At 36.2% G+C, this 25,892-nt stretch overlaps 6 protein-coding genes across 8 annotated transcripts; 3 read left to right on the forward strand and 3 right to left on the reverse strand.

Moving 5' to 3' along the window:
• Positions 1-1,109: 1,109 nt before the first annotated feature.
• Positions 1,110-4,821, forward strand: LOC143177173 (ETS-related transcription factor Elf-5). Its single transcript, XM_076374989.1, has 7 exons — positions 1,110-1,283; positions 2,738-2,870; positions 3,204-3,458; positions 3,674-3,745; positions 3,819-3,899; positions 3,968-4,163; positions 4,277-4,821. The coding sequence occupies exons 1-7, from the start codon at positions 1,242-1,244 to the stop codon at positions 4,386-4,388; spliced, it is 891 nt and encodes a 296-aa protein (XP_076231104.1). The 5' UTR covers positions 1,110-1,241; the 3' UTR covers positions 4,389-4,821.
• Positions 4,822-6,263: 1,442 nt separating this feature from the next.
• Positions 6,264-8,736, reverse strand: Art3 (arginine methyltransferase 3). Its single transcript, XM_076374978.1, has 8 exons — positions 8,598-8,736; positions 8,002-8,355; positions 7,753-7,922; positions 7,532-7,684; positions 7,289-7,476; positions 6,976-7,202; positions 6,477-6,836; positions 6,264-6,401 (listed from the first exon to the last, which is right to left on the reverse strand). The coding sequence occupies exons 1-8, from the start codon at positions 8,608-8,610 to the stop codon at positions 6,292-6,294; spliced, it is 1,575 nt and encodes a 524-aa protein (XP_076231093.1). The 5' UTR covers positions 8,611-8,736; the 3' UTR covers positions 6,264-6,291.
• A 343-nt stretch (positions 8,737-9,079) lies between these two features.
• LOC143177183 (uncharacterized) lies at positions 9,080-11,159 on the forward strand. The gene is made up of 8 exons (XM_076375001.1): positions 9,080-9,196; positions 9,505-9,757; positions 9,827-9,955; positions 10,021-10,123; positions 10,200-10,323; positions 10,399-10,546; positions 10,610-10,738; positions 10,805-11,159. Exons 1-8 carry the CDS (start codon positions 9,080-9,082, stop codon positions 10,978-10,980), a joined length of 1,179 nt encoding a protein of 392 aa, XP_076231116.1. The 3' UTR covers positions 10,981-11,159.
• LOC143177153 (fidgetin-like protein 1) lies at positions 10,994-13,452 on the reverse strand. Its single transcript, XM_076374967.1, has 4 exons — positions 13,394-13,452; positions 13,144-13,305; positions 12,584-13,059; positions 10,994-12,496 (listed from the first exon to the last, which is right to left on the reverse strand). The coding sequence occupies exons 1-4, from the start codon at positions 13,405-13,407 to the stop codon at positions 11,121-11,123; spliced, it is 2,028 nt and encodes a 675-aa protein (XP_076231082.1). The 5' UTR covers positions 13,408-13,452; the 3' UTR covers positions 10,994-11,120.
• A 1,631-nt stretch (positions 13,453-15,083) lies between these two features.
• On the forward strand, positions 15,084-15,819 carry LOC143177908 (cytochrome b5). The gene is made up of 4 exons (XM_076376222.1): positions 15,084-15,203; positions 15,361-15,489; positions 15,578-15,651; positions 15,742-15,819. The coding sequence occupies exons 1-4, from the start codon at positions 15,084-15,086 to the stop codon at positions 15,779-15,781; spliced, it is 363 nt and encodes a 120-aa protein (XP_076232337.1). The 3' UTR covers positions 15,782-15,819.
• A 702-nt stretch (positions 15,820-16,521) lies between these two features.
• Positions 16,522-25,765, reverse strand: Trp (transient receptor potential). 3 transcript variants are annotated; one of them, XM_076376206.1, is made up of 18 exons: positions 25,666-25,765; positions 22,986-23,222; positions 22,502-22,646; positions 22,104-22,199; positions 21,605-21,747; positions 20,913-21,114; positions 20,659-20,829; positions 20,321-20,555; positions 20,032-20,184; positions 19,809-19,954; positions 19,345-19,451; positions 18,964-19,097; positions 18,719-18,848; positions 18,459-18,654; positions 18,197-18,361; positions 17,884-18,106; positions 17,299-17,721; positions 16,522-17,126 (listed from the first exon to the last, which is right to left on the reverse strand). In XM_076376206.1, the coding sequence occupies exons 2-18, from the start codon at positions 23,138-23,140 to the stop codon at positions 16,522-16,524; spliced, it is 3,429 nt and encodes a 1,142-aa protein (XP_076232321.1). In that variant the 5' UTR covers positions 23,141-23,222; positions 25,666-25,765. The 3 variants fall into 3 exon arrangements, 2 of the variants coding, with proteins under 2 accessions (XP_076232321.1, XP_076232311.1); XM_076376196.1 differs by having other exon boundaries at positions 17,290-17,721; positions 25,666-25,758; XR_013001676.1 differs by lacking the exon at positions 16,522-17,126 and having other exon boundaries at positions 17,584-17,721; positions 18,193-18,361.
• Positions 25,766-25,892: the final 127 nt, after the last annotated feature.

Raw genomic sequence — 25,892 nt, forward strand, 5'->3', positions numbered from 1 at the left:
ATAAGTTACGATAAAAAGATCTCAAATATTACCGACACCACTGAAATATATTTTTAGCGAATTTTTACATCACATCAAATGGTTAAAAAAAATGAATAGTAAATGAATGTCATAAGAAAAAATAATTGTTGTGTTCGACATATTGACACGAAAAAGAATTACACAATTCGTAGTAAATACCGTATCGAACATATATTTTGATATTTTTTGTTTGTTTACAATATTCATGCGTAATTCGGTAAAAGTACTGGATAATAGCAAGGAACGATAAGTGCCCCTTGTGTTTCTCAGAGCATCAGCGATCGAAAAATCCAACACTTTCCAACCAACGTTTTCCTCTTTCGAGTTCAGTATTTGCAATCAATCAGCGATTGATTTACAAAAAAATATATGACGCAGAGTATACACAACTTTCCCCATCGTCTTATCTAATTTCTTCATGGCGTCATGTATACTTTCATCTTGTCTGAACAGACTTCAACAGTTCGATATTTCCGGCACAATCATAAATAATAAAATAACGGATATCTATATTAAATAGTAACCAAATTTACAGGAAACCAACTACTCTGCTTCCTACTTGAAGAAACAAGTTACTCCTATCTTTCCGAGATATTAAACCCAACGAAATTCAAATTTTTCATCGCGCATATCTACATGGTAACAGTTCTTTTCTTTTTTAATTCAAAAATCTAATATGAACTGAATTTGAAATTCTTTTTTTAGTGTAAGATGGTCAGCAAGGAGTCGCCAAGGCTTCCTCTCCCTCGTCGTCATCGTATTCCCTCGATCTTCAGTCGTTCCCGATTCGCAACTCGTGTTCTGGATCTCGGGGGGCGCCGCCAATGGAGCGTATCCGCAATTATTGCGTCAGCTATCGCGAATCGCGTCGTCGGTGATTGGCCGGTCTCGAAGAGCGGGAAATCCCCGTTGAAAACCTGCTTCTTCCGTACTGTTCGTCCCCGCGGTTCTCCCGCTGACGTCTTTCGCGTCACAGAGCTGCCGACCCCAACTTCGTCAGAGACATTCTGGCGACCGGTGATCAGTATCGCGCTACGCGACATCGCCGCGACGTCGCCTATCCGAGACGTACCATATTCGAGTGTTCCTCGAGCAGAGACAGTGATCGCTTTGAAAACACAATCCTCTCTTGACGTTCTGTAAGAAGAAACTCAGTGTTCACGATAACATTGCGCTTTCGGAGTTGTTCCATTTAAAGGTTGAGCGATTGGATCGAGATCATGGATCCATTCGACACTTACGACAGGACTGATTTGCCAGAGGTGAGTTACAATCCATACGGGGAGAGATTCGTTTGTTTACGATCTGTTGAATTACATAATCTCGCGCTGCGCGTTGATCATATTATTCGTCTCGGTTGACTCACTCTGAAAGTATAGTTTGCGCGATTTAAGGTGGTTCGATTTGTTTTTATTTTATGACCCGCTTACTCCACTTTGGTTGACGATCGAATTTCACGTGTCGTTGGTGAATCTGTCTGACACCTCTCACGCGCTGCTGGTTCCCTGATGCTCTCTGTGAAAATGGATATCATTTTTTCGGTCAACTGTTAAATGAATATTTTTCGAGCGACTCGTGTAAAGACATAGAATTTGAATTTAGAGCGTTTTGGAATGGATTATGAATGTGTTTGTTCTCTTTAGTGAATCAGTGGAATTGGTATGCACGCGATAGACGGACCATAAAGGATGTGTATCCGTGGTAAACAAAAGCGGGTCATAAAATACGAAAAATATTCAAACAATTACGCATTGGTTCTCATTTAGGAAAGGTTAATCTGTTTTGGTGTTCGCATAAAAAGCATGCATAAAAACACTCGCTAACAAATTACCGGTAAATTGGTGCAGATCTTTATATTTTTGCAACCTGTTTACCATTCCGCCTCTGGCACTTCGGCTAAAGAAAAGAAAAGAACATTTAGAGAATCGAATAGTCACAGAGCTGCGTCAAAACAAACGTATATGCGCCTCAAAGGATAATAGTGACCCCTTAATACGTCTGTATTATTAATCATTAAAAAGAATATCTTACTGTCATATTAATCATAAGTCTATATATAGTAATTATATCGTAACAATTTTTTTTTCATAGTGTGTACATAACGAAATATAAATCTTTGAATTCGATTAATCGATTATAGTACACTTAAGACTATGTTTTTCGTTGATTTTTTTCATTTATTTTATTTTCATTTTAGCGTTGACTAATTATTTTGGACACTAGTTAATTAAAATATAATTGCAATAATTTATCTTCCTGTATCATTCCGTGTTTTTTATCATAACAATGTCTAAATATAAACAAAAAACAGAAACATTCATAATTATTCCGTTATTGGTATGTAACACTTGCGCGTGTTAATTTGCCAATTAAGTATTATTTACGGTACACTCAGCTTCGTATGATATGAAGTTTGTAGTCACCTAATGCTCGAAGAAAAAACGGCAATAATGTTCGAAAGAAACAACAGCTCTTCGTTTATTGTACAATGCCGATACCTGTCTCACGTGGATATTCCACTCGTCGAATCGTGATGTAAATATCCTCCTCTGTTTTATGCAAGTACAAGAATATCATGATTAAGATCAGTACAATCTCGTTTTTCTTTGCCACGATGAAAAAGACCGAGACGCATGGAAGACGTCGACAAGGTCATTAACGCAGTAACTTGACTTCGTTTCGGATTTGTTTGTCATGCGATACGTTTCGATTGCAGGTGTACCCATCGTTCACCAATCTCAACGACGACGATGATCACTTATTATTGGACATGGACTCGTTGGTAACGAGAAAAAGCAACGCTCTTACAACGCGCAGTTACGAACCATCTCGAAAGAAATGTAGTTTCGGTAATAGCCATAGAATATTTCTTCAAAACTCAAACCTTTCGCGTTATTATGATAATATTATTGCAATGTAAATATTGCAAGAGATAGTACTTACACGTAGTTTGAATTTTGAATACTTCAAATTTAAATAAAGGAAAGTATGATACTGAAAATTATAGAGCTTCTTCAAGGCATGATACTGACGTTATTTTTCAATGTCTTTGATATTTAAATAACCGAAAGTACTTGGACACTTTTGTTTTTCAATTTATTTTAGATTCTCCTCGCATGCGCTCGTGCCCCTTCCCGTTCACGTCGCTCATTAATCTTGTCATGTCATCGTGTCTTTAACAGGTGATGAAAACAATGAAGTCGACGGTACTGGTTGGTCAGACAAATCTGTCAGAGACTGGTGTCAAGAGGAGACGATAAATTGGCTGATGTCCGCGGCTTCTTACATCGGACAGCCGTACAGTTTGATTCAGCATAGTCTTGCAGTGCCTGGGAATGAACTGGTCACCTTTACTAGAGAAGATTTTATCTATCACGATCCCATATATGGAGAACGTCTTTACGAGCTACTTCACTCCCAACACATCTCGAATTTACGTATGTAATTGTAAACTAGGCGAAACGCTGATAATAGAAATGTAATAGAAACCGAGCGTGTAGTAGATCGTCCATTGAATAACTATCGGATGAATTATGCGATACTATTTTTTTCTGTTCCTTAACGTTAGTTAAAACAAAATTGACCGTTTTCGACGTTAATGTTTATAAGGAGAGTTATGAAACAAAAAGAAACGAATGACTTTTGTTTACAGTTCCATCTTTTGACACCATTCACCCTCATTCCGAAGACGAATACACGAGGATCAATTCGAATAACACCTCAGGTAGCTAGCCGTGTTGATTTCGTTTCGATTCTAGGGGAATAAATTGTCTAATTCGTTTATTTAATTGTTACAGATGCCGAATCGGAGAATAGTATTGAAGTCTCCACCAAGCGGCCGCCGGGTAGACCAAGGGTATTAAAAGCAAAGAAGAATTGTGAGTAGTAAGGTGTTACAATATTTCCTCGAGTAAATTTAACTAATATTATGTAATTGTGCTTTCAGCCACTAGCCAGGGAAAGCTTTGGGAGTTTATTAGGGACTTATTACGTAATCGAGAGACGTGTCCCAGTTTAATCTGCTGGGAGGATTATTCACAGGCGAAATTTCGGTTTGTTAAGAGCGATGAAGTCGCGAAACGATGGGGTTCGAGGAAGGGAAACACGAAAATGACGTACGAAAAACTAAGCCGAGCCATGAGGTATTTAAATACATGAAAAACGTAGATGGAATACCATGTAGTGTTTTTATCTGCTACTTGTTTGTTTTATTTGCTTTTGTAGTTAGTTTCACGTGGAATATATATTCTTTCAGGTATTATTACAAAAGTAAAATCTTTCAACCTGTGCTTGGTCGAAGATTGGTCTATCAGTTTGGACCTAATGCAAAAGGTTGGCAAACTGACAATCCGAATTTCCGACATTAAACGATTTATTGTCGCGGACTTTCAGGGTTCGATAAATTCCTATGGAGTTTCGATTATTGTAAAAACTGTATAAAACTGAAGGACAATATTTGTAATCGATCGTAAATGTCACTTGCACTGGATGCATGTGGAAATTGTACAGGGAAAAAAGCATATCGATAATCTCTTTCATTAATACGTTTTAACTTCAGATTAGTGCGCGAACAATGTTTTGATAAAGAAAAGAAAAATACTGAAAGTATTTTCATAATATAAAGAAATTTTTAATGATGTCTCGTTTAAGAATTTTAAAAGACTAAGAAGGAAAGATCTAGTATTATAGACGTTATACGTTAATTAGATATAAATAACGTAAAGACAGTATGAATGAATAAAAAATGTTTTTATATGTATGACTGAATCTATGAAATAGAGTAATGAGAGTGTAAATTGAGTTAGTCTTATAAGATTTTCATATAGTTTATTCATTTTTAAGCATAATAGATTATTTACTTATGTAAAAGTATACATATTAATCAAGAAAGGCAATAATTCTCGTGATTTACAATCAAATAAATTTTCTATTATTCTCTTTTTTTATCACAGAGTTATATGTGTAAATATATGGCTGATTACATTATTATATATTGACCCTCGGAGAAGTAACAAGAGCAAGCTAATTTTAAAAGAGTACGCTATATTACAAGTAATAAGTAAAATTCTAAAATTTTTTTCCTCTGTATCATTATTGTTCTTTCACAAACTATGGAAGATGGAATATTAAATTCATTTCATGTATATTAACTGTAAATTCATTAACAATTGAGAGTCAATACTAGATACTTAATCTAAGAGTGTTAAACATGCAAGAAAGCCGGCAGAGGTACATTTCCATATAAAGAAATTTCGGACAATTTTATCTTCTGTCTGAATATTTAAATACTGAAATTTGAAAATACGTAATATTTTATAGTTGGAAAGATATACAAGCGAAAAACATGCATGTTTTATGTTTAAATTGATTTGTCAAATTTACTTAGGACTGCTGGATTGCATTTGATTTGAGCGAACTGGATTATCGTTGTATTTTTTTTTTTATAATAGAAGCGTAGTGAAAGTACTGGCTGCATTCGTACTTAATTAGCTTTGGACTATGTATATTTAAACAACCTTCAAATTGAAATGTTAGCATATGGGAACATTTACTCTATCTTGACATATTTTCTGATCGCTAAAAGTCATTTTTTGTATATAATTTAGCATAAATGTTAAAGTATCATTATCCAAATTAATGAAGTATTCATACAACCAGATGTACTTAAATATTTGTTTACTACTATTACGATAAATGTGTATAAAATTTGACGGAAACCTTGAAACGCAATACTATCGCCAACTTTTTCGCAGAAATACCTATATTCCTGAAACATTAACTTTGCTTAATTATGAATGTAAATTTAATGGTTATCCAAAGGCACGAATCGTAAATGTTTGTTATCTTGAAATACTTATTTGCGACGGCGTTATGTAAAAACAATGTGCGTTGTGCTCCTTTAAAATAACTTATTGAAATAATCGGTATAGTCTTTGGCTACACAAAATATCGTAAAACAACGTAAAAAAGAACTCCGTAAAAATTGCATACATCTATTTTCACTACACGGGTAGAAGAGAAGTTTTCGGTTTACATAATGATGTGATCTCTACACTTTTAAAGGATTTTAAAAATGTAAATTGTAATATCTTTAAAAAATGCGAGTACGACGTAGCCTACACTACATTTTTGAACCGCGTTTTAAGCCTACAGGAAATTTTTGTGATAGTCATTAACAGTGCCGCAACTAGCAAACTGTTCTGGACCCTATGTTTTTGTGTTTGGCACTTACGTCTATTATATAAATTTTGAAGCAAGCACATGGAGGACTTATTCTAAGTAGTAAACTTGGCTGGTATTTTTTATGTGGATTGTAACGATAAGTCCTCTCATATCTCGTACATGCCTGCGACAGACTAACTTACCACTTAAAACTTCCCCTATAAAAGAATCTATCAGTATTTTTTATCTTTCACAAAAATGATTTATTTCAATAATAAATTCAATTATCTTACCTTCTGTTATGCTAATTGGTTCACTTAACGAGAATACTGTTTGTTTCCAATGCGTTGGAGGTGAATTAGGTCCCGTACTAAAATGAACTGGATTGTCCAAGTCAAAAAAGATATCAAAATAGCCGACAATCGCAGTCAGTGATCCAGTCTTTTTTACTTTTAGCTCAAAGGGTGACGAGAAATTTACGCAATCTTTTGCTACTTTATACAAATTGAACGCTTGAATTTCTACAGTACTCGTTATTAGTTCGTCGGCATTACAAATTTCTATACTCGGTTCACGCACGACTTCTGCTTTCATACAGCTCATCTTGAAACCGTACACGTTTGACCAGTAATCAATAAGTTCCACGTATCTTCCTGTAATTAAGTGTCAGTTCCATAAATTTTGTCAATTAATGTTAAAGTATAACACAGTATTTTCAAGTTGGCATCACTGTTTGAAAACTCCTCTACTTTAAGAACATAGTTAATAGTTCTTTCATAAATTTATACATACTGGTGTCTCCACTTCCAACAATACTGAGAGTACACCTATTGGGAAGAAGTATTCCATCAGGTGCCAAATAATGATCTCTAGCATATATGACTGTGTCTAACATGCCCTCAAATAAGAGAAAATAGCCCATCCATTCAGATACAATTGCATCTACTTTTTCTTCCTCAAGATTAATGTCTTCCAGGCGCCCTTTTTTTAAAGTGATAATGTCACTTAAATTGTTTTCTCTATAATATGTTAAAAATGATTTTATTAAGTGTACAAAAATAGTAAAAAAAGACACTTTCGATTTCATTACATGTAAACATTATACCTGACAATATCAATAGCATGATATATGACATCAGACTGATCAACACTAATAACTTTTCTACATCCAGTTTTGGCTGCAAACATAGACAGGATACCAGTCCCACAGCCAACATCTAACACTACAGAGTTACTAAACTTATTTGCATTCATTAATAATGCATCACGATAGCTTTCTGTTCGTATTTTATCCTATAAAAAAATATTTATAGTGTTTGCATTTTATTTAAAGAAGATGCTTACTCACTGTTAACATCTCATGATGTATGGCAAAATGGCTGTATGTATTAAAATAGCCTTTATCCACATTGCAATTGGAATTACCAGAAGAACTATTACTTTCTTCTAAATCATCATCTAAAACTAGTTTTCTTGCTTTGTCTGTCATTTCATCTATTTGCTAAAAGTAAATATCATTAGATACACTTATTGCTAATTACATAGATTTTGAAATACTTATACAAATACCTGTTTTGCTAAAAAGCATGCTAATTCACGTTGTTCTAGCTGTGCTCTTAGTGTCTGTATTGTCCTCTGTAATTCTGCAAAATGTGCCTCTGATAGTGTAACACAACCATTTTCTGAATTCACTGTATATGCTATAGGTTTCGTTGTTTTCTCTGCTAAGTCTTCAATATCTTCAAGTAAACATGCATAAAATCAATGTATCAGTTCATACAAAATTACTTTTTTATTAAGCTATTTGCTTAGACTTACCGAACATCAACCAGGGGTCATCTTCTATGATAGGCCTTAAGTATTCATCATTCTCCCATGTTTTTATGTTCAGTGCATTCAGCTGATCAGGCAAAACATTTTTCTGTCTAATAAAATTGATCAGTTTGATATAGGAGTAAGTATCAAGTGAATGCCTCGTTATAAAATTTTTTAAATCAAATCTGTGAGATACAACAAGGTGCTCCAATGCCATGGAAAAGTTATTTGTCACATCATTGCAAAAAAGGCACGGTATTGATTCAAAATCTTCTGTAATCTCATCCCAATCATCTCCACTGTCATCATCACTGGTTCCATCCATTTCACATTCATAATTAATTTTGGAAGGAATGGCTACAAAGATAAAAGTAAAAAAATCCAAAATTTACTAATGGTACAAGAATAAATATCGGTACAATTTTTTAATTAACTTCTTAAAATTCTAAAACATCTGTTATTTAATTTCTTACATTCTATCCACTTTTCTAAGATCTAGAATATGGTTAAAAATTAAGGAGTGCTTAAAAAATAAAAGATGAAAAGACTTAATTTTCCAAAAATTGATGAGCCTGTGAAAGCAGAATTTGCGTCCATACCTTGTTCTGTCATTTTACAACCAGTTACTCCAAATAATATGTAACAATTTCAATAAAAAAAGAGTTATTTAAATTTCTTCAAGGTTAGAGATCCGTTTTCATTCAACCCGTTCATGCACGTGCTACAGCAGGCGAAGCCTCTCTTGCTTGTCACAACTCTATATTGTGTATCACATTGCGGCTTGGACCAATAAGTGTGCCGTCTGTGTAGGTGTACCTCCTTAAACCAGAATTTAATATTTATTGATTGCGCTCGATGCTCAAGTGTACTTGACCCTTCAAAGTTTTCTTTTCTCACCCACGTCTTTTTTTTTTCCTTTTTTACTCGGCGGCGGGAACAAACCAGAACGCGCGATAACATTTTGCGCCTGTTCCATTTAATTCCGCGATCCATTGACTTTAGAAAAAGCCGATAAGCAATAATTGACAATTGCGTATTGCGGCTTCTATTCGTTTAAGAATTGAATTTGCAAAAAACGAAAATGATGTTCCCTACAGAAATTTGGGAGCGTATATTTTTATATGTTGATCCAGTTACGCTTATGCATTTCAAAAGAGTCTGTAAGTGTTGGAACGCGATCATTGATAAAGTATTAGAGGTATGTATGTTTTAATAAATAGTTTTTTAAATTACCATTAAGTTAGATATTTAATTACAGTTTTATTAACAATATATTACGCACAAGTAAAGTGTGCGCGTGTGGGTACGTATATAGGGTATAAAAGCAGCTAATTTTGTTTTGTCGAGTATAAGCGCGCGCGTGTGCGCGCGCGCGAATGATTATGAATTCCTTTTTAGTGTTTGATAGTAATCATGAGAGAATAGTAAATTGTAAGAAAATAGTAAAGTAATGGTAGTTGTAAGATTTATATTATTAGTTATTTTATATTTATGAATTGATTACAGGAGAATGATCACTGGTATAGAATGTGTAAGAAAGAGATACCAGAAAATTTATGGAGCACCTTATGTGAGACACTGAACCCTAAGAAATTTTATACAGAGTTTCATGAGAAATATGATGCTGCACTGTGGAGAAAAATGTGTAAATTATGGTTTAAGTGTAAAAATGTAGTAAAATGTAATGCAGACAGTAAGTTCATTGAGCCATTATCAAAATACCATGCTGCAGATTATATTACATGTACAGATACTTCAGGTAACAAAATCCATTTCTTTCTTAATGAATAACAATTTTGATATTATTTATAATTTATATGTTTTACAGGGGATTTATTAGCTATTGGAACTGCAGAGGGTTACATTTACTTTTATGATATTTGTAATTTACATAAGGGCTCAACTTCTGTGATCTATGATAGAGAATATTTACAGAATGTGCAGTTACTCAGAAATGGTTTGTTAGATTTTTTACTAAATGATTTCAATAAATATTAGTAGTTGACAGCTTTCATTTTATAGATACAAATGTTATTTGTATATCTTGTTCAATGAATGGTCATGTACACTTTTGGGACCTGAATACAAACAAGCTGATTGATCAAACACGTGGAAGACTAATTTGGTATGGTTCAGAAAATCTAAAAACGTTAGAAATTATTGTTGTGGTAAAATCCTACATTATATTAAACGTTTAATAGTGCAAGTTACAGTTATTGTTATGTCTCAAAACATAATGTCATAGTTGTTGAAGGATCAATTCCTAAAACTGTGTATGAATTTGGTCCTGATCGTATTATTGCTATTGGTGCAGACAATGATAAGGTAAGAGTCTAGTGAGTACTAAAAATCTAAAAAAATTGGAGTTGTACTTGTCATGCAGAATAATATGTTAATCAGGTGCATTTTTATACGGAAGGGGGGCATTACAATCACTTAAATACTAGCCTAACTAAAGACAATTATACCTTTACCTGTGTTCGGATACCAAATATAAGAATTCGTAATTACTATGTATTTAAACCAGATATAGCAGTTTGTATAACAGGTAAAGAAGACTATGCGCTAATCAAAATTTGAATACATGAAACTAATTATTTTATTATTTTAGAATATGGATATTTAGGGTTTTTAGCAAAAGGTACAGAATGGAAATTACATAATCTGTTTCCTATTTTACATGCTGTTCCAACTGCAGTTTTAATATATGCTCATCTACTTATCCTAGGATTAGATTCAGGTACTTAAATATTTTCTTGATAACATTCAAGACTACTATAAGATTTCTTAATATTCTTACTTTTAGGAAATGTTCATATATTTTATGTAAAGGACTTCGAAACTATAGACTTTGATACTATTACTTCCAAAAAATTGTCACTTGATACCACAGCTGTTATGTCATTAAATGTGATATTTCATATAGAAGAATATTTATTAGTATCTTATAAAAAGAAAATCTATGTCGTTAAATTCACATAATTAATTTCTCTCATTTAAATGTTAACTTTTTATAGAACAACAATTTTTATACCAATATTATAATTGTAAAATATATTTACTATAAAACTTTTTAGTACAAAAATACAATTATGATACTTATTTTAAGAGATGAGATCTTTTTATACTGTGTAATTTTGAGCTGTTCCACTTCCATATGTAGCATCCCACTCAACATAAGCTGATAAACTAGATTCAGATACGCTAGGACGAACATTTATCAACGCATCCTTAAAATCGCCAACAGTTACGTGCCTAACATCCTCCTTTCTAATATTTTCTAGCTGACTAAATGAAATACTTCTAATAGGTCCCATACTAGCTTCTTTGCACAAATTAGACATATCTGCTCCTGAATATCCTTTTGATTGTTCAGCTATATTATCAACATCTTCTTCCGTGAGATTATGTGGAACAGTCACCAATAAATTATTTATGATTTGTTTACGCGCTTGAAACTCTGGTAAAGGAACATAAAGCCTTTTAACGAGTCGTCTGCGCGCTGCCTCGTCCAATTCTTGGGGCCTATTTGTTGCTCCCACGATTAAAATACGATCTTCATCGCCAGTTGCAGCTCCATCCAACTGTACTAAAAATTCAGTTTTCAATCTCCTAGAACTTTCATGCTCCGTTTCGGATCTTTGAGTAAGCAAAGAGTCTATTTCATCCACGAAAACAACCGATGGTTGATAAACTCTTGCAACAGCGAATAATGCTCTGACCATCTTTTCACCCTCTCCTATCCATTTCGAAGTCAAAGAGCTCGCCGATATTGAAAAGAAAGTCGATTTACTCTGCGAAGCTATACATTTCCCTATTAGCGTTTTTCCTGTACCTGGAGGTCCAAATAATAAAATTCCTTTAGGTGGTTTACGTAAACCAGTAAAAATATCAGGTCTCAGCATAGGGTATACAACTACTTCCTTAATAATTTTTTTTGCATGTTCTAAACCAGCTATGTCATCCCAAGAAATGGTTGTTTTACAGTCCATTATTTCATTCTTGATTAATTCAATCATCTTAGGTTCTATATTTTTTAATCTTTCATCATCCACTTCCATTGCATCAGTTTCATTATTGTACATATCTTGCATTGCTTTCTCCTGTTCACGTTTAAATGGGCAAATAAATTGGGAATTCACTGATGGTTTACCACCTAATGTTTTCTTTTGCATTGGTTTGTTAGCTTTTGCTTGTTGTACACTTAATTCATCCCTCGCAGTTTTGAAGAAGTTAGCTTTAGGCTTAGGTACATCAGAATCTTCTTCACTATTCTGAACAAAAGCTTGAGACTTGACTTTTCCATTGTTTTTTTTATACATGTTTGATGGTTCATAATTATTTTGATGTGCATTAAAAGAGTTTGGAAATTTGGATGATGTTTTGGGTTCAAACTTACTAGATTTCTGTCTTACAAGATACTGACTTTCTTGGTTTACTGAAGAAGGTTTAGGTATTTGTTTTTTACTATAATTTACCTGCATACTATTGCTTTCATCTGTAGAGTTACTTGATGCAGAAAATGATCTTTCCATATCAAACAGATTATTCCCTTGAAGCCTTTCTTTACTATATTTGCTTGAACCCTGATTAAGATTTGCTTTTGCTTGGGTACTACTGTTTTCATCTACAGATTTAACTGATAAAGAAGGATAAGATCTTTCCATATCAAATAGATTATTACCGTAAGACCTTTCTTTACTATATTTGCTTGAATTTTGACTAAGATTTGGCTTTGCTTGAATACTAACTTTCCTATTTCTCACCAGTGTCTCTTTATTTTTCCATATGCTCATAATATTTTCTATATGTCTATCATTAAATAATCTTTCACAACAAGGCATTGTCTTATTGTCTTGGCAAGATAAAGGCTTCACAAAATTAAGTGCTACATCAATATCATTGAGTCCAGATTTCCATTCTTGTGGATTGTTATTAATCTTTGATGTCTGTGCCTTAAACTGTTTCCAATAATTGTTTACACCTTCCTTGTTCTCCATTAAGTTTTGATAATCCTCCAGGCCTCTTCTAAGCAAACAAGCTGCCATGTTTTCAGATTCACTGCAGAATTTATTTATACATTACTCTATTAAGAAACCATTAATATTGAATACATTAAATGCATGCAGATGCAATTAAACTTACAACTCTTTTGCAGTAAAATACTTTATACCAATACATCTGCGTTCAATATCTACGTTTTCTATCTCATCCTTGTCAGTTTTTGAAAACTTTAAAATATGATATGCTGCTAAAAAATTATGCTTATTTTCGTCTGTTGCTACATCAGTAGTGGGCATGTCTCTTCTGAAACGACAAACAAATGTCAATTAATGATATCCCGAATAATAGTTTAGATTCTAATTACGCTTTATGTTTGTTACTTATTTTCTACCTGCGCGTGGCCATACCGTTGGTCACTTCACTCGTTGGTCAATAATGAGCGACCTATAGATTGTTTATTAAAACTGATAATCTTTTTCAGAGAATAACATAAACAGTATTTTAGAATATTTTATATTAACATATCAGTCTATTGTTAAATAACTGTTTGAAAAATTTGTTTACTTTATGGGCAATGAAATTCTTCGCCATCTGGCAGTAAAACTTAAAAGCTAAACAGTTCTATTCGAATTCGATTACAACCTGCAATACCTGCATTAATAACTATCTTGTATTTTTAGTAATGTATGTAATCTTAAAATCTTAATCACAGAAATAGGAGATTTCACGTAATAAGGTTAGAATTAATCAAACATGTGTTAATTAAGTTTATCACTTATGTAAGCATAGTAATAAGTTAGAGAGTGTTTGAAATTTTGGTTTCCAATTTTCTGTGTATGTCTTTTATCGATATTTCAAACAAAAATTGATTGGAAAAGTTACGTTATCTCTTCGATTGTTTGCACAGATAATGAACTAATGGAAAATATATTCATCAAAAATGATTTTTTTATTGATACGACATAATTTGGTTTGATTTTGATCTCATGAGAAATTCATTCGATGAACAGTAATCGTCCAAATTGGTCGATAGAGTATCATTGAAAAAATTGGTCGAGATTTCATTATCGCTAATCTCGTTTAATTTTACGTTCTAGAGTTTAGAGAATTTTTTTTAACTGTAGCTATTTTCGTCAAAGAAGCTGCGTCTGTATCATCCTAAAGATCATTTCATAGTGGACGATTTGTACTTCAAGAAGTGGTCTAAATTGGATTGAAGTTGGATCCTCTTTGTGGAAAGTCCCGGTGAGCAATTTATCGATTTGCATTTTTACGTCGAACGGGAAATTACAGTACATTAAATTACGAAACTCGTTATCCATCTTTTTCCTCTTTTTTTATCCACATGTGACTGCCATGATGAACTTGCCTCACGTTTTCACTTCCGCTAAATGTCACTTTGTCGTTAACAAAGAGTCGATCGTTATCGCTCTTTTCGTCTTATAGATAGCACGATTTTAATTAGGTTATCAGATTCAGAAATAATGGCATATTGTATTAAAAATATCTGCATTCCAGAGTCAACCAGTAAACCAGTCAAAGTGTGACTTAATCCTTTAAGAAATTAATTATTAATCATACTTTTTTTTGCAATAACATTTTACACAAAGGGTTAGTACACTGTTTCCAGGGTCTAGATGTATCTTATTCAATTAAAACATTTCACAAATACATGACAAATTGTAAATAAGGAAAAGTCAATTAAAAATTTATGTAAATATTGAAAAACTTGACCGGGGTTTCCTTATGTATTGTTAGTAAACAGATAACACCGAGCTTTATCTCTAAAAACCCCGTCTCGCTCATAATCGCATACGTGACACTGATTATCTCTGCTTATCGAACTATGTGACATCGGTCACAGACTGTTTTTTATTTTATCGTACATCGTACATATTTAATCTTAAATCGTTGAGTGCCTGTCTTATTGTTCTCATTAACTGTCGATCTCTGTCATTTACGACATTGTTGTCGCAAATCAGAGCAGTTAGTCACACTGGAACCATTCCTTGCAAAGGATCCAGGCTCTATAAATTAGAATTCGCTAAAGCTCATTGGTTTCTGATATTTTTCGCGAAAAAATGGTTGAACTGACGCGATACACTTTGAAAGAAGTAGCACAACGCAACGGAAGAGAAGGAACTAGCACTTGGATCGTGATCCACGACAAGGTGTACGATGTAACCAGCTACAAAAATCAGGTACGTCGGGAAGAAATATTTGGTGAGAAAAAAATTCAGGTATAATATATTTTTTGCGCAGAAAAGTGGTATTTTTATTTTCTTCTTTGTGGTGGATGATTGCTGCGAAGAAGAAAACTAGTGATTTCTATTCTAACAAATTTGAAATTAATTTCAGCATCCTGGGGGTGGAGAATTGATCGACGAGTACGCTGGTCAGGATGCAACTTTCGGTTTCGATGATTTTGGTCATTCTTCCGATGCGTCGAGAATGTTGAAGAGTTACTTGATCGGGGAACTAGTTGATGTACGAATTGAAATTCTGTTTTCTCTGTTTTATGAAGCAAAGATTGAAGTATTTTATAATTAATTATGGTGTTTTTGTTGTATTTTAGGAGGACAAAATGAGTTTCAAGAAGAAGAGAGGTGCGGGTACGAAGGCGAACAAAATAGGAGAGGGTAAAAGGAGGTATGTCGTGGAATCTTATATTTATTGATTCGTTTTATAAGTTAAAAAAGAAGTCAAAGAAGAAATGGGAATTCAATATTGCTTTTGTAGGGTGTTCCTGTCAGTCTTATGTGGAAACTGTGCGTCGTGACGAGAGATCAAAATGATTTGACAAAGCTGTTAATTTAATTAGTTTTTATTTTTATTTCCTTTTTTACTACTAGTATCTATAGAGACTTAATTATAAATCCCTAATGTAGAATAAGAATTTATATTAAGGTACAAGTCATTAAAAAAAATCGTTTCTTAGCTTCTATATCAGATGGAAATCAAGAGCCGTGACTCTTTGGCAGCGTGCTAAAGTGATTAGTATACGATTGAAGAAATTGAAGAAGATGACTCAGTTAATGAATATTGATGAACGATTGTTCAATATTGTGTATCTCTGAACGTACAAGTGGCGATTTGTGTCGACGGATATACTTTTTATCGACTCTGCTCGATTGTATTTCGATTAATTTTTTTCTGTGATAACAAAAACTATAAGGAAGCAACTAAAGAGAAGAAAAGAGCAAGCAGTCAATTGTAAATATAAAGATAATCCAATGTCTGCTTATCAGAAGTATATAGTAGGATATACGTATGTAATCATGGTAGAACTGTCATATAATCTGTTGTTAGAGACTCTTGCATCTAATCTTTTAGATCTAAATATCATGAAGTATCTCATAGATACTCATTGTGATCTGTCAGTGAAAACAAAATTATAATTAAAAAAATGTACATATGTAAAGAAATTTAATCAGTCAAATAATCTCTTTCTTTAAAAAAAAAATGAATCGAATTCCTCTGGGAGGCAAGGAAGAACATTCAATAAAGAAGAAACCCGGCTTAAATCCATCCACCCATGATCTGACCAGTGGCTTTCGATCTTCCTCGTAATTTTGTGGTAGCAACTGGAGCGCTATCTTCTTGTGCCGCTGGTTTAGGTGCTGCGTCACCTGATTCCTTCTTTCCAGACTCCTCCTTTTTCTCCTTTTCCGCCTCTTTCTTCTTCTTTTCTTCTTCTGCTTTCTTCTTTTTCTCCTCCTCCTCCTTCTTCTTCTTTTCCTCCTCCTTCTTTTTCTCTTCCTCTTTCTTCTTTTTCTCTTCCTCCTCTTTCTTCTTCTTTTCCTCTTCCTCCTTCTTCTTCTTCTCATCGTCTTCTGTCTTCTTACCCTCATCCTTCGACGGTTGCTTCGGCTCAGGTGTTTTCTTTGGTTCAGGCGGTTTCTTCACGGCAGCTGCGCCCTTCGCTTTCGGAGACTTCGAAGCCTCGTCTTCCCTCGGATCTTCCGGTATCGGTGAAGGTGTCCTCACTTCCGGCTTCCCCTCGGCAGGCGCTTTATCAGTGCTGCCACCACTCACCGACTTCAACACACTTTTCTTCAGGATTGGTGGCACGCGTGGTGGTTCCCCATCTGGTCCAGTCTTCTTGGAACCCTCGCCTGTCTCGTCTATTACACACATAAAAGTTAAAGTCAAATTCACTTAAAACAATATTAGTAAAAAAGCGTGAAGTCTAAAGAAACTTCTAAAGGAAAACGTTTTAGTTCCAGCAAAAGCGGATCTTCAAAGAAACATCGAAAGAAATATAGGTAATTGAACCCTGAAGAATACCTGGGTTACCTCCTTCTTCAATAGGCTTCATTCGACTCAGCATGAATTTGGCGTAAGCGACTCTGGTTGTCGGTGACACCTCAGATAGATTTGGATTGTAATCGACCAAGCGATTAGGATCCAACGAGGCTAGATCTGAATTCGGCTGATGCTGGAGATGTCGACGGATGCTGCGTCGCGTTTGCTTCGCGGTCGCCTCGCTCGTGCTGCCGATAGGATCCTCTTTGGCGATGGTATTTTTGCGAACCATCGCGTTCCAGTCCTTCTTCTTGCTTCCGCTGCTCTTCCTGCCGATCGCCTTCGCGATTTGACTGAAGACGTCCTTCGGCTCTTTCTCGCTTTGGATCACAGCGTTCACTATTCCTTCTACTATACCGATTTGGAAGTCCTTCTGGAGACGACGTTCCATCACGCGGCCCTTTTTGCCGGAAACTAGAAGAAGAAATTGTTTTGTTATTAATATTACACAGGTGGCTTGGCTACAGGAAGTTTTAAGACTGATACAGATTGAGATACTGTTTCCTTTTTTTATCTAATGAATCAAAGCTTATAGGAATAGTCTATTTTGCGAGAGAAATGGGATAACAGACTCACGTGAGGCCTCTTGCTTGTCGATATTCGGCGTCCTCATTCCATTCTGTCGAAGGATATCAATTAACTCGTATCTCAAAGTAGAAATATCCTGTCTGATTTCCATCACATCGTCCTCGGTGATACCAAATTCGTCGCGTTTCCTCTGCTCTGCTGTCACGTATCGTCTTATCAGTAGTCGCATTACAGTGTCGTGTCTCTGCATGGCCTTTTCTCTTGACTTTTTCTGCAGAAAAGAAAAGAGAGCAAGATTAGTCGAAATTTCTATATGTAATAGTTTTCTTTTATCGTTTTTTGTTTAAGGTTGAATACCTACGATCAGAGATCTCGTTTGACGACCACTGTTACCACATGTAAGGATTTTATTAAACGATTTGCCAGTTGGAACCATGTTGAATGGTGGAGGCACCGTGTCACCGTCTTCGAAGTAGCTCATCCATAGATGACTTCTAGCAAATTTCCACTCAGTGTCAGCTCTTTCCTGAAATTCACAGAATCACATAGAATTTAATTTTGAATGGCAAATTAGTCAGTCTATGGAAGATTGTAAATGTGTTATATTTGATTCATCATCGTACCGAAATTATTTGGTAGGAATTGGACATCATAGCGATAAGCATGTTCAAAAGGACGATGACGTTGATGACAGAGTAAGAGCCGAACATGAGAAGCGCCCAGAACCTAGTGAAGCTCTTGATCCCTGTCAGATCAAAGGACATCAAATCTATCATACCGAAACTGGCCCAGAAGAGCGACTGCGAGGTCTCAAATAAGCTGAAAGAAGAATCAGAGATCGATAGATTAATTCATTTAGAAACTCTAGCTTCTCTTCACCTACTTAGCAAAACGTCTCCAAATAGAACAAGCCTTTTCCTGATTATCGAAGTCTGGATAGTCCGGGAAATCCTTCATATGGTAGCACTTCATCTTCTCTAAGTCTGCGTAGTACCACATCAGTTGGTTCATTCCTGTAACAGAAGTTGCTTCATCGAATCCGAAAGAACGATGGCCTCGAGGATATAGCCCTCGATAAAGTCGAGAATACACAAAAGATGAATAAGTAAACGTAAACAGGATGCTTACCGCAGCCGAAGGCGAACAGCACCAGCGTGTAGATGAAGAAGAACTTGATAATGTCTATTATCATTCTCCCGAGGGAAATTTGGAGCGGCCCGAGGTGAGGATTTACGCTGAATATATGCACTAGCTTCAAAAAACTGAAACCATATTGATGGTTTTTACTTCGATACAGTATGTTGTCGGATTTCGATAAAAGAAGAAATTAAGAGCAGAATAGACTTTAAGGAAAAATGAAGAAATGGAGGGGTGAAGAAAAGAAGAAAATTGTTTTAATTTAAACAGAAGAAAATAATTTATTCTTCATGTTCTTCTTTCATTTTTAAACCATGTGCAATACTTTCCTTCAGTAACAGAAAAGGAAGAAGAAGAAAATAAAAATATCACCTAAAGATCATTCCCGCAGCGAAGGCTCCTTCAGAAAGTAGCATAGGGTCAAACGCGTGCCACTGATCTCTGGGGTACCAAGGATCCACACCGCTCCAGTACTCTCTCTATTGGAAAAACCATTTTAAACTAATTATTCCTGCCCTAAATTGGTGCCAATTTGCCTCTGACCATCTTTTGCCTCGGTGCAGAAAGCGTTCCAAATTAAATGAACACAGGGAGTCTGTGGTTAGAACAAGACCAATTGACCGCCAAGGCCCCTTCTCCCATTGTAAATTATATCAGTCGCAGCTTTTATTTTTACATCGTATCTTTTCTCCTTTTAAGGGATGAACATCTTTCTGCAAGTTTTCATGAAAGAAAGAGACAGGATAATGGTAGTCAAGGGCCTTGATGGTTTTCATCATTTTACGCACACTGTGATGACGAATAACAGAGCAACGTAAAAAACTAGGGACACGTACTTGAACTATAAACCAAGCAGTAGCCCTCAGCATTATCCAAATAACATAGAAGACATTCTGAATGAAGTCTACCACGTTCCAGAGGTCCGAGATGTAATCCAGTAACCCGTCCGACCATAAGGATCTTATCTCGCCAGTGACCAGACCTGAAGAAAAAACGTAAAATTTTCGTAGCATACTTAATGTAATCTTCTTAAGTAAGATCTCACTGAAATCTATTTACTGATCACGTAGATGATAACACCGAACTCGACGAAGCCAGGCATACACCCACGCTCTCGCCTCTTCCATCCAGCGAGGATCTCCCTCATCCAGTCCGTGCCGAATAATTCAATTGCCAGGTACTCGATGCGTTGTGATGCCGCTCCAAGCAGCACTGAAGTAAATTTCGATTAATGTTGCAGCGGTACTTAGGTGAAGAAAGAAGAAATACAGTGGTGCCCGATTATAGTTACAGAGAAACATTTCTGGTCACTGCAACTATAAGCGAGAACCCTCTCTGTGGCCATTACTTAGGAAGAATGCGTAGGAGGAAGAGTGACATATGAACTTGACGAATGGCTTCTTCATGAACACTCCCATCTGCGAGGTGGGTGAGATCATGTACATCGAGCTGTACACAGGGAACATGGCGCCGAGTTTTCCGATCTCTATGAATTGCCCAATCATGCTCTTTCTTCTGAAGCCAGGAAGGCCATCGTACCAAATTGCAGCCAGTAATTGTTGTACATTTGGATGAGCCACGAACTTCAGTGAACATAAAATAATTATTCAAGAAATGTTCAAGGTTACTTCCATTCCTTCTTTTATGATATCAAGAGCAGTAAAACTGAAGAGAAAAAATCTTCACCTGTTTCTGCTTGTACTTGATCGCCAGCTTTAGTCGATCCAGTGTCTGTCGCTCTCCAGGCTCCCAATTATCACCGTGGGGATTGTAATTCAACATTATCTCCAATTCCAAAGACGTGCGTGCGTGGTCCAACAATGAAGTGGCGAAATTCTGTGTCAGCTCTCGCATTTCCTAAAGAAGAAGTAGGTTGAAGAATGTCATTAATTTTTAAGAACTTCTAGTTGAAGGTACGAGGGATCCTGAAAGTAAATTACATTGTACTCGAAACGAAACTCCTGCTCCATTTTGCTGAGACGTCGCAGTTCCCAGGAAAGCTCAAATGCTGTCAAAAGGGGGTCCCTCGAAGATAGAGCAATCAAAGAAGGAGAGGTGAGAGCGCGATAGGCGTTTATTCGTGATTGAGAGTGCCTCAGGGAATCCTGTTCACTAGATGTCACGCACTCGTCGCAACCACACCTGAAGAAAATATTAAAAATGAATTAAGAAGTAGTCTTTTGAAGAATAGGTGCCGAAGGCAATTGGGAAGAGGATTTAACTTGAGAATGACAACTTGAAGATAGGGAGTGAAGTGTCACTTTAATCATCTTCGACAAATCTCAACGATCTCACGTTTTGCAGCGGCACGTTCTGATATGAGCACGTGCCAGTTTTTGCAATAACATAATTAGCACCCTTAATCGAATAACTGTATTATAAGCTGCATACGAGTATTGACACGAAGCCAAATAACTTAGATGTAACTGGTCGACTTCGACTTAAGGTTTTCGAGTAATAGTGCCTTTTTAGACAATTATGACTCGTCTCTGAGATCAACTGAAGAAAATCGATTCCCATTGATCCTTGTCTGCTGTAAGAACCTTTCATTTTTTTCGAGCAAAGTCATGCCGTCGTAAGGCTTCAGTCATAAAAAATTTGTTTCCTCTTTTAATAGATGGAATAATTGTACCTGGCGTCATGAGGGGTGGGTAGCGTGGCACCACGATCGAGAAGAATCTTCAGAATTTCATAGTTATTCTTATGTGCGGCCAAAATCAGCGGTGTAATATCAGGAGTGAAATTAGAAGAGGACCTATCGACAGCTTCCCAACTCTGAAAACAATTGTAACTATATTACATCTTCAATGAGTTCTCTTCTTTTTGTTTAGTTTTACACTCGGTTAGCTCTGGTCGTGGATACTAGGATTTGGGTTAGATCTGGATTAAGTCTGATTAGATTTGGATTACATGTGGGTTAAGCAGGTTTTTCCCACCCCATTAGTTAATTTTGTTTCAGTAAAAGCTACAACTTTCACTCTACCTTTATATTAAGCCAACCGTGTTCATAGTTTGTTGTTAAACAACTTGTTATTTTGTTGCAAGATTAATCTTCAAGCGTGAAAGGGTAATGAACGCTCGCGATTCATTAAAAAAATATTCAATAGCTTGCATCGACTTGTTGAACTCACGTAAGGCTGTCCTGGCGTATGTGTCTTCTCCTCCCATTCCAGCAGAACCTCCACAGCTTCCACGTACTCTTCCTTTATGGCGTGTAAGAGTGCATCCTGAAGGGAAGAAGGAGGAATTATGTTCAGGATGTGCTGTGCTTTTAAACACACACGGTCCCAACGGTGGTTACTTTATCGAGAATCTACGTTCCTTGGCTCTACTTTCTGCTCGTTTAATATACTAACAAACGAACTGTTTCTTTATTAATGACAGAGCGAACAGAAGGGTTGAGAAGGGTTGAAACAAACTTTGAAAAGAAAATTTCTTTACTATTAGAACCTCAGTCATTTAGACATAGAAAGTCACTGTAGTTTCCCTTATTTAATTTCATAAAAAGGGTTTTCGTAAAGGGTATTACCTTCATCTGAATCCCTAGCTCAAGAAGCAACCTAATGAGCTCAATATTCTCGTTCTCGATAGCGGCGATCAGCGCTGATCTATTCAGCGGATCCACGCAGTTGATATTCAGGATCTCTGGGTGATCCTTGTTCTCTTCCAATAATCTATTTAAATCATATCATTGACAGTACTCTAGAAATCTTAGTTTTCTTCAACTTTCAACATTTAGTTAACAAAAAAATTGAGATCTAAGCACGTAGAATTTTAAAAAAATCCTAATCCCTAATTTCTACATTTACTATTAAATTTCAGAATGCAACTATACTGCAATCTCAAAAGAATTCTCTCCACTTGTTCAGAACCTGGAAATCTTGTTCTAGAAATAAATTGAAGAAAAAGGAAAAGAAGAAATAGCCGATCCTTCATGATTCGAGATCGATAGTCACGGCCAACGCGTGTCCCGCGATCTGGTTGACACTTTATCATCTGGCTCGAAGGATTACCTTTTGACAGTGGCACAATCACCTCGTTCCGCGCTTAGCAGGAAGTGCTTCTCAACTGGGCCAAGAGCATAGTCCTGGGGTGGGTTTAACGATTGCTCCGACGGCGCTCTCGCCTCGTTCGCGAGAAGATTCTGCTGCGACTCGGACGGATTCATTTTCCTCCCCTGAACTTGTTCGACGGGACCAGACGTATAATGTATTCACGCGGTCTGGCTCATCGATCCTCCGCTGGAACACCTACGTAAGACGAAACAGCTGCTCAGCGTTAAGTGGCCACGCGTGGGACGCAATCTTTCCCTATTATTTCGCTGAGCGCGAAATAGTCATTTTTCTATCCTCTAAAACTTTACACGTAACATCTCTTCTCGTTTTGCTATAACTACTACCTTACTTTCATAGATCTATGAAACTTTGGGAAGCTTCCTTACACTTTGAAATTAGGTTTCTCTAAATATTTGAAGCAACTTTTGTGACACAAAATTTATACTTGTTAGAAGCTTTTGACTGGCCACCATGAACTTATGAAGCGTGAAACTATGTATATAAAGTTGCAAAAATGACAGAAGTAGAGATGGTGAGGACAGAGATGAGGGAAGACCGCGTCGAGTAGCCTTGAAGCGTCACTTTCTCTTACCCCGGCTGTAAGTTTCAAAATAAGAACGAAAGTAGGCTCGAATCGAATACACGGGATTTCTCTGTAATGATCCCAAGATAATCTGATGAACGTGGTCACGTCATACCTATCGATTGTCCCGTATTACCAATACGAAATCCATACTTCGATACTGAAAGTGGATTTAATCAGAACGGGTGGATTAACGAGGTTCTTGGCTGTTGTTTTTTCCAGGTATCGAGACAGCTGGCTTAAAACGTCTGGAGGGTAGAGATTTGGAAGCTAAGTCACTTATTGAAACTATTATAATTGAAGTCTGCGAGCTGTTGGCAGGGAATCAGAAAAACAAGTAGTATAGCCCAGTCATGTGGCTGACAATTGAAGAATTAGATGTGTTCGTGAATTATTGTCTCAAGAATCCCATGATTAATGACTAAGAAGAGTATCTTGAATGGGATCGAGTAATTATAATGTTAATTATTGCTTCGTTGCAATTTTTTAGCGAAAGAAGTTAGGAGCAAGTGATATAGGTCTACGTTATCTCGGTCAAGGAATTTAATACAGTTTTCTTTTTAAGATAAAAAGTTTATATTGAAAGGAATAAAAAAATGAATTATAGGTGCTTATTTTTTCAACTGATTAGTAGATTAAGAGAATGCTAAGCCTCGAACCGATTCGTTGCGTTTTTCTTGCTCGACAGTGAACAGAGACCGCGTTTAACAGCCTTGACACGCAATCGAACCTCTTCCACACTTACAGGTAATCCTTTCGTCGCTGACAAAGACCATTTCATACCTTGTGCCAATTGAAATTTTTATATTCAAGAGAGATTAGAAGATCGATGGATTCTACTCAGACGATATTTGGCTCTCAGGTTCACTTTATGTATGCTACGAAGTTTGAAGCAAAGTTTGCGGATCCACATCACAACAAGTTTGGTTCTAAACCTTGCTTGGAACCACGTTTTCTAGAGGATAAACACGTTGTGACTACATTTACCTTGAATTTTGATTTTGTACCGACAGCTAAAGAAGAAATTTGGAAGTGAAGAAAAGTGTAGTGATTTATCCGAAAATGAAGAAATATCAAAAAAGTGAAAGTGCTTTTCAGAGTTCTCTACTGTATTATGTCTCTGTATCATCATCTTACAGTTAATGTCTATCAGTGGCGTGGAGAAGTTGTGGGAAAATTGTACCTGCTACTTCAAGGTAGCGATAGTAATTATCACATACATATACATTCTATAATGATGAAACAATAATACATCAGAAACGCAACAAAGCAGTAGAAGTGATGGAACTTTTAAAAATGGCTTGATGCCATCACATCTGAACGAAGCAATTTTGAAGAAAAAAATATATCCTCTACTGTGACATCCAGTACTTCAAAGACAAAATTAATTAGTTCACCACAGTTCAGGAATGAAGCAACAAAAGATTAAAGACACCTGCTACCTTGTACTACTATGCGAAGACGCCATAGTGGGTCAACCTCTCAACGCTCAGTCATCGAAATAAGGTCACACAAGTAAATCATGCGAGTCTACGAATCTTGCAATCATGTCTTCATTTCTTCTTTTTCTGCAGCTCCAAATTTAATGCTTTCAAAAGCGTAGAGAGTCCTGTGTCCTCAACCTCTGACCGAATCACTCGAGGACCTCTTCACCTCGCCCAATTTACAGTGGTGGATAGAAGAAAACTTAAAGGATGAGGGAAACGAAAAAGCACCAAAATTTCACAAAAACAGGGCTATGGAATATCTAAGCTACGTATATCGAAGGGATACTTCAAAGTAAATCACTGCTTTGACGTCAAATATCTAATACAAAGATTACTAACACTCTTCTCTATAAGTATCAACTTCAAACTTTCTTCTCTATAATGTCTTTAGTAATTGACACTTTCTACGAATTTACTATTCTACATGTCCATTTTTAGCGAGCAAATAGTTTCCTACGTTGTACTGAAAACGTTGATTATTGGCTATTCCACCCTATTGTGCTTTAAGCTCGTACTTCAAGCCTCTGCTATAATTTCAGAGCGTGTACCAGCGATCTCATGGGCTTACCCACTCCGAAGCAGGTGTCAACAACAGCCCATGGCAGCAGGGCAAGTAGGGACACAGTCTGTTCGTCTCTGAAGAACAGTCAGCGCAGCGCTCGTCGCTGGTGTCGAAGCGGGACTCGGCGTATCGCTCGCGAATAAGGGCGAAAGCCGTGCGTTCACCGGCTCTACATAATTCAGGGAAGCCTTAGAGCGTCGGTCAGCTGGGGCATGGATTAGGCACAAACACGT

Source organism: Calliopsis andreniformis, chromosome 1 (assembly GCF_051401765.1).
Source record: "Calliopsis andreniformis isolate RMS-2024a chromosome 1, iyCalAndr_principal, whole genome shotgun sequence".
Lineage (NCBI taxonomy): Eukaryota > Metazoa > Arthropoda > Insecta > Hymenoptera > Andrenidae > Calliopsis > Calliopsis andreniformis.

Excerpts from the sequence above, each read along its gene's own strand:
- LOC143177173 (XM_076374989.1), top strand. The coding sequence starts at position 1,242 with ATGGATCCATTCGACACTTACGACAGGACTGATTTGCCAGAG. Across the intron at positions 2,871-3,203 it reads TCGAAAGAAATGTAGTTTCG|GTGATGAAAACAATGAAGTC; the intron begins GTAATAGCCATA and ends TGTCTTTAACAG. Across the intron at positions 3,900-3,967 it reads ATTAAAAGCAAAGAAGAATT|CCACTAGCCAGGGAAAGCTT; the intron begins GTGAGTAGTAAG and ends TTGTGCTTTCAG.
- Art3 (XM_076374978.1), bottom strand. Across the intron at positions 7,203-7,288 it reads CATGCTATTGATATTGTCAG|AGAAAACAATTTAAGTGACA; the intron begins GTATAATGTTTA and ends AACATATTATAG. Across the intron at positions 6,837-6,975 it reads TGTTGGAAGTGGAGACACCA|GAAGATACGTGGAACTTATT; the intron begins GTATGTATAAAT and ends ACTTAATTACAG.
- LOC143177183 (XM_076375001.1), top strand. The coding sequence starts at position 9,080 with ATGATGTTCCCTACAGAAATTTGGGAGCGTATATTTTTATATGTTGAT. Across the intron at positions 9,758-9,826 it reads TACATGTACAGATACTTCAG|GGGATTTATTAGCTATTGGA; the intron begins GTAACAAAATCC and ends TATGTTTTACAG. Across the intron at positions 10,124-10,199 it reads ACACGTGGAAGACTAATTTG|TGCAAGTTACAGTTATTGTT; the intron begins GTATGGTTCAGA and ends AACGTTTAATAG.
- LOC143177153 (XM_076374967.1), bottom strand. Across the intron at positions 13,060-13,143 it reads TATTTTACTGCAAAAGAGTT|TGAATCTGAAAACATGGCAG; the intron begins GTAAGTTTAATT and ends TAAATTCTGCAG. Across the intron at positions 12,497-12,583 it reads AAAAGCAAATCTTAATCAGG|ATGAAAGCAATAGTATGCAG; the intron begins GTTCAAGCAAAT and ends GTAACTCTACAG.
- LOC143177908 (XM_076376222.1), top strand. The coding sequence starts at position 15,084 with ATGGTTGAACTGACGCGATACACTTTGAAAGAAGTAGCACAACGCAAC. Across the intron at positions 15,490-15,577 it reads TGATCGGGGAACTAGTTGAT|GAGGACAAAATGAGTTTCAA; the intron begins GTACGAATTGAA and ends GTTGTATTTTAG. Across the intron at positions 15,652-15,741 it reads ATAGGAGAGGGTAAAAGGAG|GGTGTTCCTGTCAGTCTTAT; the intron begins GTATGTCGTGGA and ends TTGCTTTTGTAG.
- Trp (XM_076376196.1), bottom strand. The coding sequence starts at position 23,140 with ATGAATCCGTCCGAGTCGCAGCAGAATCTTCTCGCGAACGAGGCGAGA. Across the intron at positions 20,830-20,912 it reads AGTTTCGTTTCGAGTACAAT|GAAATGCGAGAGCTGACACA; the intron begins GTAATTTACTTT and ends CTTCTTCTTTAG. Across the intron at positions 17,127-17,289 it reads TGAAGAAGGAGGTAACCCAG|ACGAGACAGGCGAGGGTTCC; the intron begins GTATTCTTCAGG and ends TGTGTGTAATAG.